We start from the raw sequence: 18,911 nt of genomic DNA on the forward strand, positions 1-18,911 counted from the left end.
GCATAGATACCCTTCTGATCGACTGTACACATACTCCTTCAAATCCACCACATTTCCATCCATGACCCTGGCAGACATGTGAGGATTTGGCAGGGAAGGTGAGGTGTGGGGGTTGGGGTGAGGACCAGATGAAAGGGGCTTATCTGGGACACATGAGGAGGACGGGGATAACATGTATCAGTTGGAAGAGGTTGGGGAGAGACGGATGATAAGGGGGAAATGGAGGCGTTTAGAGGGTAGGTTAAGGTGAAGGCAAAGGCTGATAAAACCAAAGTAATATATTTAAAAAATGGAGAACAGGAAAAGTAGAAGTGTGTTCAGAGTTTTAAGAGGAGAGGGTATAAAAAAATGGATTTCAGAGACGGATTAACACTCTCAGCTGAGTATAATCGTCTGACATGAACAAATACAGAATACTAGAGTTACCCCGATCATAAAGGGCTAACGGTAAGATCTTAAATATTTTTAGGCTTATATGACAAACTATCAGTTAAATAAAATTATTCGGTAGTTCTGGCATTGGCTGAAAGAGAGAGAGCTGTCCGACCATGAGAATGTGTAATAACTGGATGGCCCCTAGCGGATTCATTAGGTAGAATTTCGTTTGTTCATGTTCGTCAGGACTTTTCTTCTTAGGCCAAATAGGGTAATGAATAACACTGTTTGACAAAGAGAGCATATATGTGTTATTCTCTCTCTCTTTCTCTCTCTCTCTCTCTCTCTCTCTCTCTCTCTCTCTCTCTCTCTCTCTCTCTCTCTCTCTCTCTCATGCCTGTTTATTAATATGCATGGGTGTATGCATAATTGTATGTATGTAGCCTTATGTGCATAGTTGAATCTGTACATTATGAATGAGCACAGATATATTAAGTATATACATGCACAATTCTGCGCATGCATCTTTGAATATACATATGTATGTGAAGACATACATACATCTTGTGCGCATGTGTATTCATACTAGATTACATACTTGTACTATTATATGTCTATCATCCTATCAGTCTGTCCATCCATACATCCATACATCCATCTCTATTTATGTATATATGTATTTATTTATCTATATCTACGTACCTATCTGTCTGTCCATTTATCAATGTAGGTATCTGTCTACATGCCGTATAAGCATAAGAATGAATTCTTGTCTTCATATATGTGTGTGTATATAATCCATTTAATGATTCTTTGATTGTATTTTTCTGGCTAACGCCGGATGATTTTATTCAATCATGGTCTTGGTCTGAAAAAGTTTATAAAAGTGTCTCGATCAAAGGACCTGAAATTAGTTGCTGCCTGACTCTCACTCCTCCCACACAACCTCACGTCCTCGACTGGTGCGCACTATCTCTGAACACTGAGCTTGAGAGCTAAGTTTTATATTTCTTATGTTTTCTGTCAGACCAATAAACCTTCTTTCATTCCCTAGTAATGTTTTATACTGTAAAAACTTACTTTTGCAAAATCACAGTTAACTGAAAAGAATGTAAACGTGACGTTACTCAAAGTACGAGACTTTAACTCCTTGGTGGACAGAGCCTTCCTAAGGCGAATGGATGTCAGCCGGTACCCAGAATATGACGAGCTTGACTATGCAGGTATTACTTTAATCAGATCAGTACCTTAACACTTTGATAATCGGAAGCTTCCGAAAGCTGAATAAAATTGTCTGACAAAAACGAAAATAAAAAACCTAAGTACGTACTTCACCATGCACTGTTTAAAGTACCGAAGAAATGTATGTAAAATGCAGCTGTCCTTAAAAAAAAAAATGAAGCATGAAAAAAAATGGATTCTTAAAAAAAAAAGAAAATACTGATATGGCAAAACATTATTTATTTATATTTTTTGGGGGGAGGGGGGAGTGAGGGGGAATGTCGACAGCAGTGAAAGACCAACCACATAATTATATTTATTTGTTGGTAATTGATACAGACAATGACTCTGGATTCAGTGGGGAATAAATTTACTCATGGCAAGTGAGAAGAGGTTGCCAAATTCGTCATGGAAATACGATAATAGAAAGAAAGCACTAGGGTGTTAGTTAATCGTGTGGCTTAAGATAGCTAAGAGGTTACTATGGCATGTTGTGATAATTTAAGTTCTAAGGGGAAAAAATAGTAGCTCTCAACATTCACGGGATATACTTTAGATATGATGGGCTGATTCTGTGTGTGTGTGTGTGTGTGTGTTTTCCTGTTTTTTTCTTTTTCTTCCTATCTTCCTCCTCCTCCCCCCCTCCGTCTGTCTGTCTGTCTGTCTGTCTGTCTGTCTGTCTCTCTCTCTCTCTCTCTCTCTCTCTCTCTCTCTCTCAAACAAGCCCATACTGGATAAACCCTGGCACGGAGCCGCGGATGTACACGAAGCTGCAATCATTTTTTAACCCCGTCTCTCCTCCACACACACACAACTTTGTAGTCGTTTTAAGTGTTTTGGGTTGCGAGGGAAAAGTGCTGGGTTGTGGCACTGGGGAGGCGCGGCGCGGGGACGTGAGCTGCACTGAATTATGGTCACTGAGCAGAGCATGAAAGTGGGACCTCAGTGCCTTATGAGATAATGCAAAGTATATTGGCATAGCATAGCACTGGGACTTAGGTGCTTTGTGAGGTAGAAATAACAGATATAATAAACAAATGAAGGGTATAAAATAGGTTAGTAGTAGCATTATAGTATCCCCGGTCTGCCTCGCCGAGCAGTCCCATCAATTGTAGGCAAGCAGTCACCCCTGCAGGGATATCTCATGCAGTGAACTGATGCTTCTTTGAGGTAGACAGCGCCGCGCCACAGCAAACTGAGGGGAACAATGTGGAGGTTTGGTTTCTAGACGGACATCGCATTTGCCGCTCTCCATCCCGTTAACTAAGACACCATAGCAGGCTCAACGTCACTCCGTTATTACGGAAGTGAAACATTAATGCTAAAGGAGATGCAGTGTATAATATATATATATATATATATATATATATATATATATATATATATATATATATATATATATATATATATATATATATATATATATATATATATTCTATCTACCTGTCCATCTATCTGTCTGCCTATCTATTTATCTGTCTGCCTATCTATCTACCAATCTATCTGTCTGCTTGTCTATCCATCTGTCTATCTGTCCGTCTGTCTATCTATCTATCTATCTATATTGCCAAATCAATCAATTACATGAAAGGTATTTTGGGAATAGCGTGGAACTAAGACATTACTCAGTGACGTGGGTAAAATGTATGTAGCAATCTTATTGTGGTATGTTTCTTCTCGTATACCAGTTGTTGCTGTAACTCAGCACAAGTATAGATGGGACATCAGTAGTATTCTATTGTAGTTAACGTCAGTCAATTCTTTTCAACTAATAGCGAGTATAGGAGACTGATGACGTTGGTACTGGTTCAATAATTTATCATCGGGACAACTCTGGTACTTTATTTCATCCAACGCCAGACGGTTTTATAAAACCAAGAGTGGAGGAGGGTGAGTGTGTTAACTCTCATGAAAAAGAATGTGCGGTATCATCATTAGGAAGCTAATGTCAAATTACTTTTACATTGCTAAGCCTGTAATTAAATATAATTTTCCTCTTTTAGTTTCTTACGTGAAAAATCAGTGCTTGTGAATCTGAAAACAACTTTCTTTCTTTTAAAAAGAATTCTCTTTGATAAAAGCGGTTGGAGGGGGGCGCCCAGCATCCACTCGCTCGAGCTGGTGTGGCTTTCAAGTGAGTCCGTAGTAGCCTATACCAAGTGACTAAGCAAATGACTTCCGGAAACCCAGGGAACTATTTATTACGTTGAGTGATAACCATATAAACAAATGACGCCTGGTTGTCTAGTGGGCCAAGGAACTCCAGTCGAATGGGGACCTAAAGGGTTTACATTCGAGGGGTGATTGGGGTTTACTACTCATATAATGCCATTCAGGGGCAAGCGAGACCGGTCAACTTCACCTCCTGGCGGGGCAAAAAAGCCTGGATGATAGATGAAGACTAAGCATAGCGATTCAGCACTATTGTGAGGAACAAACAATATGGAGTACACAGTAGTATACGGTTAGGCTTCGAGAACTGTATTAGAATAGTAAGCACGATTGCAAAACAGTATAATACAGTTTGCATTAGAACTGGCATACGGAAAATGAAGATGCAGTCTAAATGAAAAGCCTTCCGAATGGTAGTGGTGAGAGCCGTGGATGAGTTTCCAGGGTGAATCGTTTGTCTCTTATATATATTGATAATATCACTGTTAAAGAAGTACTTCTCACTGCTACCTAATTATTTGAGTTATCGAATGTGATGGCAAAGAAAACACTTATGATTTTAATAAATGTATTTCACCACGATGTCGTTCTCAAATAAGAGAAAAAATATATATTCTGTTACTTAAATTTGTTACAATAAGGCAAGACGAAAAAGCCAATGACTTTTCAGATAATGTAAGACACTCAGCTTTTTAGAAGCACTTGCGGTGGACAATGCCAGGGCCGGACTCATCGTACTCTTCCTTGGTGATCCACATCGACTGGAAGGTGGACAGAGAGGCCAGGATGGAGCCACCGATCCAGACGGAGTACTTGCGCTCAGGAGGAGCAATGATCTTGATCTTGATGGTAGCTGGGGCCAAAGAAGTGATTTCCTTCTGCATGCGGTCAGCAATACCAGGGTACATGGTGGTGCCACCAGAGAGAACGTTGTTATTGAACAGATCTTTCCTGATATCGATATCGCACCTCATGATGGAGTTGTAGACGGTCTCGTGGATGCCAACAGATTCCATACCCAGGAAGGAAGGCTGGAAGAGAGACTCAGGGCAACGGAAACGCTCGTTGCCGATGGTGATGACCTGACCATCAGGCAACTCGTAGGACTTCTCGAGGGAAGATGAGGCGGCAGCTATACTCATCTCACTTTCGAAGTCGAGGGCAACATAGCAAAGCTTCTCCTTGATGTCACGAACGATTTCTCTCTCAGCTGTGGTGGTAAAGGAGTAGCCTCTTTCAGTCATGATCTTGGTAAGGTAGGCAGTCAGGTCACGGCCAGCCAAGTCAAGACGAAGGATGGCGTGAGGAAGGCAGTAACCCTCGTAGATGGGGACAGTGTGAGTTACACCATCTCCAGTATCGAGCACAATACCAGTGGTACGACCAGAGGCGTACAGGGACAGCACGGCCTGGATGGCCACGTACATGGCGGGGGTGTTGAAGGTCTCAAACATGATCTGGGTCATCTTCTCACGGTTGGCCTTGGGGTTGAGGGGAGCCTCAGTAAGGAGGACCGGGGACTCCTCAGGGGCGACACGAAGTTCATTGTAGAAGGAGTGGTGCCAGATCTTCTCCATGTCATCCCAGTTGGTGATGATACCGTGCTCGATGGGGTACTTGAGAGTCAGGATACCTCTCTTGCTCTGGGCCTCATCACCGACGTAGGCGTCCTTCTGACCCATACCGACCATCACACCCTGGTGACGAGGACGGCCTACGATGGAGGGGAATACGGCGCGGGGCGCGTCGTCGCCGGCAAAGCCGGCCTTGACCATACCAGAGCCATTGTCCACAACCAGAGGGCTCACGTCTTCGTCACACATGGTGGATGCCGGTCAGTTCTGTAATATTCAAATTGTATATTATTAGTTTCAGTGGAGTAACGCTTTGGGAGAAAAATAAATAGGAGAAACTAATACTGTCTTTTGCTGGTTAACGAGGATCTTAAAAAATCAGTCGTAATTCTTTCATAACTTCCGACATTGACTTGGAATGTGATGTCCTAAGTACGGCTCCTTGATCTTAGTGAGGATATAAATCAACGAGAATGGATGTCCCACGTTTAATTCAAAATATCCTCCTCTCGAGCCGTAGGAGAAATGGCTTCTATTGACCCATCGTAGTTTGTCAGTAGTCCTTTAAGTTGTTAACAGCATAATAGGATAATACTAGTTTTCCTTATTCTTAGGGCTTATTGTTTTTAGGTTATATTAAAAACATACGGTAATTTCTAAGTTTCAGTATCTCATATCCTCAGGAATCTGGCAGTACTACAGTATTTATATTTGGACTGTATTACAACCGGAACTAAAGTTGAATGAATTTTTCGGTACTTCTAAGCCTTACTATATTAATTGTACCAAACCGATAACAGTACTTTTGCAATAAACGGAAGGCTAAAAAATTGTGTTATCTTCTCCGTAGGTATTTACTCTTGAATTATGTGGCTGCCCAGATGCAAAAGTAGTTCTATTTTGAAAGTAAATCTCTCACACTTTATGCATTGGGACTTGTTTAGCCCGAATTCCTTAAACGGAACTAAGTTAAATAATCTGTATTTTGTGCTTAGCTTAAGCATTCATTGCCTTTCGTAAAATTTTGCTTGCGGAAAATTGATAATTTCTATATAGTTTTTTGTTCCTACCATTCAACAATTTGTATATCAGTGAGGTCTATAGAACTTATAGATTCTTAACCTAAGGCAGTTGTTGACAAACACTTCATCTGTATTCATCAGACTTTCATAATAACAATTCCGACTTCTGACTGGTAACTTTATCACAATACAAAAGGAAAAGTTTTCTGAACTTGTCTTATGAAATGTTAAGGCTGAATAATACCATATCACAACATCAGAACGAATTATATATATATATATATATATATATATATATATATATATATATATATATATATATATATATATATATATATATATATATATATATATATATATATATATATATAAATATATATATATATATATATATATATATATATATATATATATATATATATATATATATATATATATATATATATATATATATATATATATATGTATATATAATTTCTGTACAGTATCACGTGTACGACACTAATATCGACAAAAAGCTTGATACCACTCGAAACGAACGTACACAAGATAGACCAATCCTGAGTCTGAAGTCCACTAATTCCTCGGAGTTCACGTCCAAGCTTATATACCCTCCCATACACCTCTCTAGGTGCGGCATACACGTCTTTTATGAATTTATAGCGCTTTACGTACAGTTGGTTTTGGACGGACGATGAGCAAGGGGAACCCATGACCCTTCACTATGTTGGTAAGAACAAATTCAAATGAAACTGCCTGGAGGGGGAAAAATTGTAAACTTTGGACGACCTTCTCTTACCGTACCAATAATTCTGTAATTGACTTGTCCATTCAGTAACTTAGTAACATGGCAGTTTAATCCTTGCTATACGACGAATTACTTTTCTTCTGGTCTTGCTGTCTTCAAACAATATTAGCCTCCCTACCTCCACAGACTTGTCGAGCTGGATAATATGGAGATACAAATTATGAGATAGAAAATTTGTCATAGGGAGGACTGGATAAGCCTGGTTTTGACAGGCATATGAAAACCAAGTATAATGGTAAATTAAGCTCATGGTTCCATATATATAAACTTTCTTGACCTCAAGTTGTGTATAAGATTGTTTGTTTATGATATAGTCTTCACTCATACAGCTACACTGCACTTAATAACGAAACTTGAATAGATATTAAAGTGGAAAAATGGGAAAACAAATAAGCTTCTGATATCAGTAAATGCTATGGAGGCTTGTTTATCGGGAATATGGCTTAGGATCCTTGGTAAATACGAACACTGGCGATGGGAGTGGGTGAGAACTTTCTGCAGCTGTCGCCACACGTAGGTTGATTATTGACCTAACTGCATCACCAGTTTCCTTTACGGCTTTTTTCGGCCCCAAAATATGCAGGTTAAACTCTCATGAGAAAATTTGTGCCAGCATTCCAAGCATCGTGAATCATATGGTTATATTTTTAGTGGCTTTGAAGATTTAGTTTAACCTCTTCCTTGGTGATTTAACTGGTACAAAAAAAGATCTTAGTTACCATCCTCCGTGTTGGTGCAAACTGTGTCGATACTGGAGAGATGTGTAATACAGGAATGAATATCAAAGTGTACTATGCAAACAAGTCGCAAAGGGTCGAGTGCTACGAAGCATCCTATGTAGCCTAAATAGTATGAATCATAGATAAATTCTCAGACACATCATCTATTACTGGACTTCGGATAAAAATGGAATTACTAGTTACTTAAAATGATCATACAGTAAGCATTTCACTCAGAAACTCTTAGCAAATCTCTCTTTTCATTTTCTGATAAATGTTAGATATATTAAAATCGAAAATAGAATTTCGAACTTTGCTGAAATAAGAACAAGTTTATCTTCCACTGGTAAATTACTTCCTCCAAAGAAAGCTGGAGGAGGTTATGTTTTCACCCTCGTTTGTCTGTTCACGAAATTTTGTAGATATGTGGGTCATGGGCCAAGAAAGAGTTGATATATATTGCTGGTGATATGAATTCGAGATCGGGTTCAGGGCTGTTTTTTTGTGTGCGTGTGTGTGTGTGTGTGTGTGTGTGTGTGTGTGTGTGTGTGTGTTTGCTTGTTTGTTTGTTTGTTTTGTGGATATGTGGGTCGTGGGCCAAGGAAGAGTTGATTAAATTTTGGTAGTGATTTGAGTTGTCTGCAATAGGCGCTCTCTGAGTGCGCTTAATGTGTCAGTATAGTAGCCGATAATGGTAAGGTATTTAATCGTTTAGATACATAATTTTCTAAAAACACTCTTATCGGTGATCTCAGAGTGCGGTGTAGTGTACACTTGGAGATCAACTCCGGGATTCTATAAACACTATTTGTGACGGCACGCTTTGATGAGATTACGCTGATTTCACAACTTTTAGTTAGAGTGTTGCAAATTTGTTCCATCGTACACACACACACACACACACACACACACACACACACACACACACACACACATGCACGCACGCAAGCACGCACGCACGCATGCACGCACGCACGCATGCAAGCACGCATGCACCCCTTCCCCTTACGATTAAGAAAAGCCAAATAATGTAAAAAGAAGGGCATCGGGGGTAAATCATGTAAGTTCTTGCTATTAAAAAAAAAAAAAAAAAAAAAAAAAAACTTGTAAAAAGGTGTTCAATCGCAGAAGGGATACACGGAGTCATAAAGTGGTGTCGCTGGAAACTGTTCCTCTTCAGCAATGTGCAATGACTAAAGTGTATTGTATCAACCTTCATTGTCTGTCAGGTGAGATACAATCCATTACAGTAGGTGGAGCTTTAACACTGTCCATTGCAGTGTAGATTCACCATGACGGGAAAAAGAGTGTTTCCACTTTTGTCAACACAATTTTGTTAGTTAAGTTGTAATGGGGCGGGGGATGGCTGAATCGGTAGAAAGGTGGCTTGCAGCCCTAATGGACCCAGGGTCGAATCCCGGCTGGGGCAGGGAACACTTTAAGGATTTGAATTTCATAAAAGGAGACTTTACTGATCTACCAGAAGACCCGCCGACATTTAAAAATACCCCCGCTAATACCATTACACCAGTCCGGTATGAGATGGCCCTAGCATGTATTTAATATGAACGGTGAGTGTTAGCGCTGAAGTGGTGACGTGTAGAGGACTATGGTATGTAGGAAGACTACTGGGCCTTGGGAGCAGGCTGTGAAGCCTATGTCCAGAGTCGGACTAAAAAAAAAATAATAATAATAATAAAATCGGCTGAAGTGTTCTGCATTTCACCGTTCAGTCTACATTTCTTTGTGTATTTCTCCACATCTTGGTTGTGCCACATTCGCTAATGTCGATTATTTACTATATCTTTAAGAGAATTAATCATCCATAGTAAACCCTTCTTTGAACCTATTATATTATTATAGATTTCCCTTTGCTGAAAAATTTTTCTGGCAATATCCAAATAAAAAAAATTTAGTCCATGCATTATCCAGGGGACTGTTTATCATAAGTAGGATACCGTCCTTTTTTCTTCCGCTTATTGTGAAAATTTGCTTATTTATCCACATCATGTAGCATTTGGGCATTTATACATTTTGCTTTAAGACAGTGCCTAAGTAAAAGCATTACACATTCTGAGGCAAATTTACTCACAAAGAACTTTGATGAAAACTACACATCTGACTGTTATTATTAGTTTTTATGCTTTGTGAAAGAAAGGCCTGAATAGTAAGTTTGAGTATTTATGTCAGTATGAAAACACGAATAAAGGATTGAGAGCTAAAGAAAACTTTACAAGTAAAAACAGAACAGGGATAAATAAACACCGGAGAATTAACTTAATAATTTTTAAAATGATAACGTACATGCTTCTTCAGCTTAATCTCCAGTTGACATCAGTTGAAATGGTGAAGTCGATATAAATAATTGACTACCACAGTGTACAGTAATAAATTAGAAGCACTTGCGGTGGACAATGCCGGGACCGGACTCGTCATACTCCTCCTTGGTGATCCACATGGTCTGGAAAGTGGATAGAGAAGCCAGGATAGAGCCACCGATCCAGACGGAGTACTTGCGTTCGGGAGGAGCAATGATCTTGATCTTGATGGTAGCGGGAGCCAGAGCAGTGATTTCCTTCTGCATGCGGTCAGCAATACCAGGGTACATGGTGGTGCCACCAGAGAGAACGTTGTTGGCGAACAGGTCCTTCCTGATATCAATGTCACACCTCATGATGGAGTTGAAGACGGTCTCGTGGATGCCAACAGATTCCATACCCAGGAAGGAAGGCTGGAAGAGAGACTCAGGGCAGCGGAAACGCTCGTTGCCGATGGTGATGACCTGACCATCAGGCAGCTCGTAGGACTTCTCGAGGGAAGACGAGGCAGCAGCAATGTTCATTTCATTCTCGAAATCAAGGGCAACGTAGCAGAGCTTCTCCTTGATGTCACGAACGATTTCTCGCTCAGCTGTGGTAGTGAAGGAATACCCACGCTCAGTCATGATCTTCATCAAGTAGGCAGTCAAGTCACGGCCAGCCAAGTCAAGACGAAGGATGGCGTGGGGAAGGCAGTAACCCTCGTAGATGGGGACAACGTGGGTCACGCCATCACCAGTATCGAGCACGATACCAGTGGTACGACCAGAGGCGTACAGGGACAGCACGGCCTGGATGGCCACGTACATGGCTGGGGTGTTGAAGACTTCAAACATGATCTGTGTCATCTTCTCACGGTTGGCCTTGGGATTGAGAGGAGCTTCAGTCAGGAGGACAGGAGACTCCTCAGGAGCCACGCGCAGTTCGTTGTAGAAGGAATGGTGCCAGATCTTCTCCATGTCGTCCCAGTTGGTGATGATACCGTGCTCGATGGGGTACTTGAGAGTCAGGATACCTCTCTTGCTCTGGGCCTCATCGCCGACGTATGCGTCCTTCTGACCCATACCTACCATCACACCTTGGTGACGAGGACGGCCTACGATGGAGGGGAATACGGCGCGGGGTGCGTCGTCACCTGCGAAGCCGGCCTTGACCATGCCGGAGCCATTGTCCACAACAAGGGGGCTCACTTCTTCGTCACACATGGTGGAGTGATGTTAGATCTGGAAACAGATGTATAATGCTTAGTGTACATGACAGCATAATATACTGTTTCGAGATAAGAGTAATATGGATTTATCTACAAATAATTTATCATTATCATTTCCTTAATGAATGGCCGTTAGAATCACTTCCGAAGCCTTCTCTCCCTCCCCCCTCCTTTTATTTTGCACTATGTGCAGTATTCTTTTGATCCCTTATTAAGATAAAGTACAATGCGGTATGACATTAACTCTGAGCCACTGCTGAACGTATCGTATTGGCTCATAAATCTGATACACCTTCGATCTGACTTTGTGGCACAACATTTTGGAAACTGACATTTTTGATTGTCAACATTTCATAAAGCAGGGCTTATACTTTTTTGTTTGGAATGTCGCTAATAGCAATTGTACATCTAACAGTTCTAAGAAATATGAGACAGCATACAAAATTATAAAGCAGTTTTGTCACAGCTTAATCAAGCGTTACTTGATTCGTTGAAAGAGTCACAGTGCCTGACTTTGTAGCAATGCGAGGCAAAAAAATTAGCATGTTTGATTTTTGCAGAAGCGCCACAGTCGATGTGTTTTCACCTGACGGAATTTGGACACTCTGCGTAGAATGAATACTAAGTCGTAGTTGCATCAGATTCGAAGAGTGTATCTATGAGGTGAGAAGGAGTCTCCATAGTTATTAGTCATATCGACCCAATTTGACTTCGCTCTATTGGCTCATAAAGCGGCTAAACTAAAAGTAGTTAGGGATCATCATCAGGTTACATCAAACGCGCTATAGGCAAGCAGGAGTGGACTGGTAGGACTCAGACGGGAGAAGGACACTCGACTTTCCAATATCTGCGGGCCATTAATATATTATACTTTGTACTTGGTGGCGCGCCGGTAAGTTGCATTTCTGAATGTCATCACGTAGTTTACTTGGCATGTGTGGGTAAATACCGTAATTATAGGCTACTGCTTTATTTACTACTTGAATATAGGAGACGATATAAGAAAAATATGATACTCTGATGACGGCTTCTCAATAGTAATCTATGACGAGGCTGGCATTAACAAAGTACTGTTATTTAAGTGCAGATATAGACTTAAGAAATGTATAAAAAAGATCACATGATCTGATTAAGATATTTTTTCAATGTATACACGGCGCAAAAATATATATTTATTTATGTAATACTTTGCATTCGGTGAAGCTGCCAGTAGTTGCAAGTCCAGGCTCGTCTGAATATGAACCCGGTGACTGTAGGCTGAAGTTGCCCTTTTCTTACAACCCATCCCCCTCCTTTAGGGACATGGAGAAGGGCTTAAGGGACGTTGTATAACCGGGCAGCTCTACCGCCTGGTCATATCGGTGCCAACACGTGAAAGCGACTCTCACCAGCACCAAACGAAGTTAAATGCTTCGAAAATACTTGCATACTCATAGCGGCTATAAGTCCAAGAAATATTGATATACAAGAATATGACAGAAGGCAACTCATGAAAAGAGCAGTACCAGACAGCCTAACCCTCACGCCGCACAGCAGAACACAGCCTCTCGCACCCATAGGACTTCCTGCATCCTAAAATGCTTAACGGTAAGACAAAATTAATACTCCGAGGCTCCTAGGACTCACTGATAGCTGAATAAAATAGCTTGACGTCAACCGGAACAAAATACTAGAGTTGTCTCAATCAGGAGAGGGTTAATGAGTATAGTCTAAAGGTATAATGTCCACGTTAACTTAATCTCCAACTACCAAATATCCGTCTTGAATTAAAAGCTATAACAGGAGAATATCAGTCAAAGAAAGAAGAGAGCCACAAAAAATTGCTATGGAAGAGAGGTTCAGCGTTAGTGTTGTCTTATTCTGCCATTGATCTAACAGAAATAATCAGAAAGGGACGAAATTCTCCACCATTTTAATCTGAACGAAATGATGTGAGTTTATTTTCGTTGGCATAGGGGACTTCGTAAAACCTCTTCCTCAGCGATTTATTAGGAATTTACATAGTATCATACGTCAATATGATATTTATTTCGTTTTACTGTTCAGTAGTTTGTATCAGTAACATGTAAGAGGTTACTGAGGTATAATGTGCAGAAAACGTGCTAAAGGAGAGTTGTTACGAAAACGCCCAAGCCACTTTGAATAGGATCCTTTATCAAACAAGGGATAACACCCGCAAGACTGGTCCTCGCACCACCACACAGCCTCACGCACACAAACCTTCCTGTATCCTGAGTCTGAAGTACACTAGGAGGGACCTGCTTCCTTTCTCTCTTATATACCACCCACTCGCTAAGAAGGGGCTGCCTCTGTTGAAAATTTTCCCTTATTCTTCGACGTCTTGTGAGTGACTTCACCTTGAGTCCTTTTATGGGTGCAAGCTGCAGTTGCCATCATGCATTCGCGAACAGGATAAAAATCTTGTTACCGAATAAGTATCAGATACCAAACCATCCAACTGTCATACTCTAATTTCACTGCAAATACCGGTGTGTATATTGACAAGCACAGTAATTTAAGATACGAAAAAGAAAAAGATGAAAATATTAAGTGGAAAAAATAGCCAGGTCGTGAGGTGCAGCACTACACCACTTCCGCGAGCTTGTTTGTTGACTTTTCTGTCGAGCTTGGGGTCTCACATTTCCCTTTACTCATGTGGCACGGGTCACCCTGGCCCTCAGTTTTCTCCGCCTGTTTTCCTCGATACTTTAGCTATATTAAAAGGGTTGCTCGTTCTAGTTTTAAGATATAAATGTTTTGGTCTTTGGTAAACACCATTTGTGTTTATGCGCTTGGTGCACGCGTGCGCTCTAAGTGCGCGCATGTGTATGTGTGTATGTATGTATGTGTGTGTGTGTGTGTGTGTGTGTGTGTGTGTGTGTGAGAGAGAGAGAGAGAGAGAGAGAGAGAGAGAGAGAGAGAGAGGAAAAATTTGTAAATTATCTTCTACGATAATACTACAGTTTCTGCAATGCTATCTACAGGGACAGAAAAAAAAATATCCATTTATTCCCTACATGTTGTAAACTGTGATTAAAAGGGACGGGAGTAAGGGCCTGGAATCTTCATTACTAGGCATGTGGCAATCCCCTCCACCCACCAGTCGTGTTTCTGAGAGCATCATGCCTTCAGTAAGAAATGAGAGGGTTGGGGAGACCGTACTTTGAGCTTCCTTTTCTCCTTTGATTCATGTCCCCGGAAAGAAGCCTTGCTCTGTATATCCTCACTCCATATGAATGTAAGAAGATGGTTTAGGATGATGGGTGGGTAGATATTACACTCCATGTGGTTTTGTGGTCTGTAAGGCAGTGGCTGTAATTTCACCGTAACCCACCGTGTACAGTAAATACATGGAAGAGACGTCTCACATAGAATTGATGTGATGGTATCTGCGTGTCACTGGGTCTTGTGTGCGGTAAGTAATGATTGCTGTAATGAAATCCGAATCATCAGACTGCTCTCTGCCTCAGCCTGGAAATGAACTTTCACCTTTTCAGACAGCATATTTCCCCCATGATCGTCTGTCTGTGCTCCCTGAATTATATTTCCTCCTGACGACTATTATCCTCCAGTCCTCCTCACATTCCCAGCTGCCCAACTTCCGTATTTTACTGATTTAGAGTCTAACCGTTCAAGCAACCCCTGCTTAAAAGATGAAGGGCAAAAAGTCTTGAAGTAAAAAACTTGAAAAAAGAATGAAGAAAGAAGTAATGAATAGGCACGGAACAGACTCCTTTATCCCAAGAACGCACATTTTTAGCCTGTTCTCGCCATCTTCATACAGTTATGTCTGGCTTAAGAGAGGCGTTTAACACTGGAAGGACTGGATGTAGCGCTCACTAACCCCTGGACACTTACAGGTCCTTCCTAACCTGAAGAAGATCATTGCTGGAGGTCGAAGTATAATGAGAAAAGTCAGTTAGTGAAAGAGTTAATACATTGATTAAAAAAAAAAAAGTGTCATTGCATACGTCTGCTGGAGCTTATTATTCTATTAAATGTAATGATAATAAAAGTACCTGTTGAATTAGTTCATAGATAATCTGAGCACCCGTAGGAGTAGACAGACCCTTAATTCGTGACTGTCAATTTTTCTCAGAGGACGGCGTAGGAATCCAGTGGTCACTGAGTTACTGACTAACTAACTGGTTGACATACTGAGGGACCACACTGAACTGAGCCATTTTCAGTCCCCCAAAGCCTGCAGGACGTTACATGGGCCCTCATAGAACCTCCTTAGATTATTTCCAGACCTAGTTCATATTGGCAAAGATTCTCTAGTTTTGAATTTTATAAATACTTAGAGGTTCTTCATGAATAGGAATCTAACTCATAAAGTGGTCTATCAGATTATCTTTCTGGTTTAGAATCCATGTTCAGTTTTCTTAATCCATATTTATTAAGATTCTCAAGGTATCTTATTTTCGTAAAGATCGTTAGAGAATTTTTACAAATGCCTGAAGATTCTATTATGGTAGGACTTAAATAATTCCCAAAGATTAAGCTGATAATTGTCATAAATGCTTTAAGATTTTCTGCGAATATGACAAGTCCAATTTATAAAGTCACCATTTTAAGACTCCCCTCCCCCCCTTATTCACATCCTTAGACAAGATCTCCGATGGTCCGACGGTTTGGATGTTCTTATTAACCTTTACTTCTGGTGATATTTTTGCTTTTCCAGATAATTCTGTTTTTGTTAGTAGAGATTTTTGGATCGGGTGCAGTTAGCTCATGCTGTTTGTTTTTGTATACGCACGCACACCTAACACCCATGCACGCATACGTAGGCACACACAAGCACATGCATTGCAAATATATAGTCTGTATTATTCATTACAATGCATGCCATGTAAAAAAAAAAAAAAATGCAAAACAAAGGAGAACAAAGGAAAGTAAACATCAACAAACCTATTGGCTCTGTCGAGGCCTTTTCTTGAAGGATGAGTTATAAATTAGGTATCTAATCCATGAGCTTATATGGCACCTTCTTTTGTAATGGAGGATGACTTATAGTACGCCTTACAAACTTACACTATTTAAGTGAAAGTAAGGTTAGGAAAAAAAAATCTGTACCCCCTAACAGAAAAACAGGAATAGCATTTTAACGTAGAGATATTTAGGCGTTCGTACGTTTTACTCCGAATTACCATTTAACAAGTGAAATCAAACACAATTCTTCCTTTAGCAACGTTTTTTTTATTTGCGATTTAGAGTACAGTTATTCAGATGTCTAAAAATAAATGCAACCACCGAAAGGTGATAACCGTATGCTTTATATTAGAAATGACATTAATGATCAGTACGATATGAATTTTACTTTCCTGGCACCTCAGAATGAAAGGATCTTGAATATGGTTCTCATGTTCACTTTTCAGTGGAAACTACACATTTTTATTGGCTTCATCATTTGATTTTTACATTTCCATTAACAAAGAGCGAAACCAAAGAGAATTTATATTATTATCCAAATGATCGTAGATTCTGGGTACGTTTCTGAGAATAAAAACTTTTTTTTTTTTTTTTTTTTTTTTTTTTTGCCGAGGAAGACCAAACAAATCAAGTCATAAACATGAGGGCAATCGCAGAGAGATGCAGTAGGCCTTAAATTGAGGTCACTGGAAACAGTTCCTTTTTAACTGCATGGAGTGTACATTATTTCAGCCATCTTTTGTCTGCCAGTTTAGATAAATTCATGGGTAGCAGTTTGTGGCTTATTATTATCCATGATGGCGTGAATTTTTCATCCCAAGATGAAAATTCTTCTCAATTTTTCCATTCATTTTTGCGACATTTTCCTTTTTAAGCGGATTCAGTAATCTGAGTTTCATTTCCATTCTGTAGTTCTGTGTGATCACCCATGTCAGATCCTAACTTGAAATGTTTACCATGACCCAGGTTTTCTTGTGCTAAATAAAGTTATTTGGCAATAACCAAAATAAAATCCTAATCGCCATCCATTGTTTGGGAAGCTATTTTGGCCTATGCCATGCAGAATAAACACCCTTGAATCTCAAATAGATTGCTAAAGAAGAGCATGATAATCTCAATAGGCTATTATATGCTCATGACCTCTCGTTATCTGGCTTATCTTCATCACAGTTGCCAAGGCAGTGTATGAATGGTTGCTCTTGTGACTATAAACAGATCAATATAAAAAGGCAAGAAATTGTGTCACAGATGCTAAGAGCTCAAACTGTAAAGCACAAAGCCAAACATAAAAAGACGATCAAACATGTTCTTTATTACTGTTGCAATAAATTGTTTATCCTGATACATCTCTAGTTGTAGTCAACTAAAACGGCAAAGTAAACATAAAAACCCAGTAACTGCATTGTACAATAAAAATTTAAAAGCACTTGCGATGGACAATGCCGGGGCCGGACTCATCGTACTCCTCCTTGGTGATCCACATGGTCTGAAAGGTGGACAAAGAGGCCAGGATAGAGCCACCGATCCAGACGGAGTACTTGCGCTCTGGAGGAGCAATGATCTTGATCTTAATGGTGGCAGGAGCTAGAGCAGTGATTTCCTTCTGCATGCGGTCAGCAATACCAGGGTACATGGTGGTGCCACCAGAAAGAACGTTGTTGGCGAATAGATCTTTCCTGATATCAATGTCGCACCTCATGATGGAGTTGAAGACAGTCTCGTGGATGCCAACAGATTCCATACCCAGGAAGGAAGGCTGGAAGAGAGACTCAGGGGCACGGAAACGCTCGTTACCGATGGTGATGACCTGACCATCAGGCAACTCATAGGACTTCTCGAGGGAAGACGAGGCAGCAGCAATGTTCATTTCATTCTCGAAGTCCAGGGCAACATAGCAGAGCTTCTCCTTGATGTCACGAACGATTTCTCGCTCAGCCGTGGTAGTGAAGGAATAACCACGCTCAGTCATGATTTTGGTGAGGTAGGCAGTCAAGTCTCGGCCAGCCAAGTCAAGACGAAGGATGGCGTGGGGAAGGCAGTAACCCTCGTAGATGGGGACAACGTGGGTCACGCCATCGCCAGTATCGAGCACGATACCAGTGGTACGACCAGAGGCGTACAGGGACAGCACGGCCTGGATGGCCACATACATGGCGGGGGTGTTGAAGATTTCAAACATGATCTGAGTCATCTTCTCACGGTTGGCCTTGGGGTTGAGGGGAGCCTCAGTGAGTAGGACGGGGGATTCCTCAGGGGCGACACGAAGCTCGTTGTAGAAGGAGTGGTGCCAGATCTTCTCCATGTCGTCCCAGTTGGTGATGATACCGTGCTCGATGGGGTACTTGAGAGTCAGGATACCTCTCTTGCTCTGGGCCTCATCACCGACGTAGGCGTCCTTCTGACCCATACCGACCATCACACCCTGGTGACGAGGACGGCCTACGATGGAGGGGAATACGGCGCGGGGTGCGTCATCACCGGCGAAGCCGGCCTTGACCATGCCGGAACCATTGTCCACAACCAGGGGGCTCACTTCTTCGTCACACATGGTGGAGTGATG

At 40.9% G+C, this 18,911-nt stretch overlaps 3 protein-coding genes across 3 annotated transcripts in view; all 3 read right to left on the reverse strand.

Moving 5' to 3' along the window:
- The window catches only part of LOC145407709 (actin-2, muscle-specific-like), a 62,679-nt gene extending 57,088 nt beyond the window's left edge, over positions 1 to 5,591 (reverse strand). The window contains exon 1 of the mRNA XM_080278578.1: positions 5,115 to 5,591. Within this exon, the coding sequence (XP_080134704.1) occupies positions 5,115 to 5,591 (477 nt within the window). The remainder of the gene's footprint in view (positions 1 to 5,114) is intronic.
- A 4,692-nt stretch (positions 5,592 to 10,283) lies between these two features.
- On the reverse strand, positions 10,284 to 11,426 carry LOC145407728 (actin-3, muscle-specific-like). Its single transcript, XM_080278601.1, has one exon. It carries the CDS (start codon positions 11,412 to 11,414, stop codon positions 10,284 to 10,286), a length of 1,131 nt encoding a protein of 376 aa, XP_080134727.1. The 5' UTR covers positions 11,415 to 11,426.
- Positions 11,427 to 17,768: 6,342 nt separating this feature from the next.
- LOC145407735 (actin-3, muscle-specific-like) lies at positions 17,769 to 18,911 on the reverse strand. The gene has a single exon (XM_080278609.1). The coding sequence runs from the start codon at positions 18,897 to 18,899 to the stop codon at positions 17,769 to 17,771; it is 1,131 nt and encodes a 376-aa protein (XP_080134735.1). The 5' UTR covers positions 18,900 to 18,911.

This window comes from Coenobita brevimanus, chromosome 74 (assembly GCF_032717465.1).
Source record: "Coenobita brevimanus isolate Jiangsu-jjx chromosome 74, ASM3271746v2, whole genome shotgun sequence".
In the NCBI taxonomy this organism is placed as follows: domain Eukaryota; kingdom Metazoa; phylum Arthropoda; class Malacostraca; order Decapoda; family Coenobitidae; genus Coenobita; species Coenobita brevimanus.

Bases quoted from the DNA above. Each gene is read 5' to 3' on its own strand.
- LOC145407728 (XM_080278601.1), bottom strand. From the start codon at position 11,414: ATGTGTGACGAAGAAGTGAGCCCCCTTGTTGTGGACAATGGCTCCGGC.
- LOC145407735 (XM_080278609.1), bottom strand. From the start codon at position 18,899: ATGTGTGACGAAGAAGTGAGCCCCCTGGTTGTGGACAATGGTTCCGGC.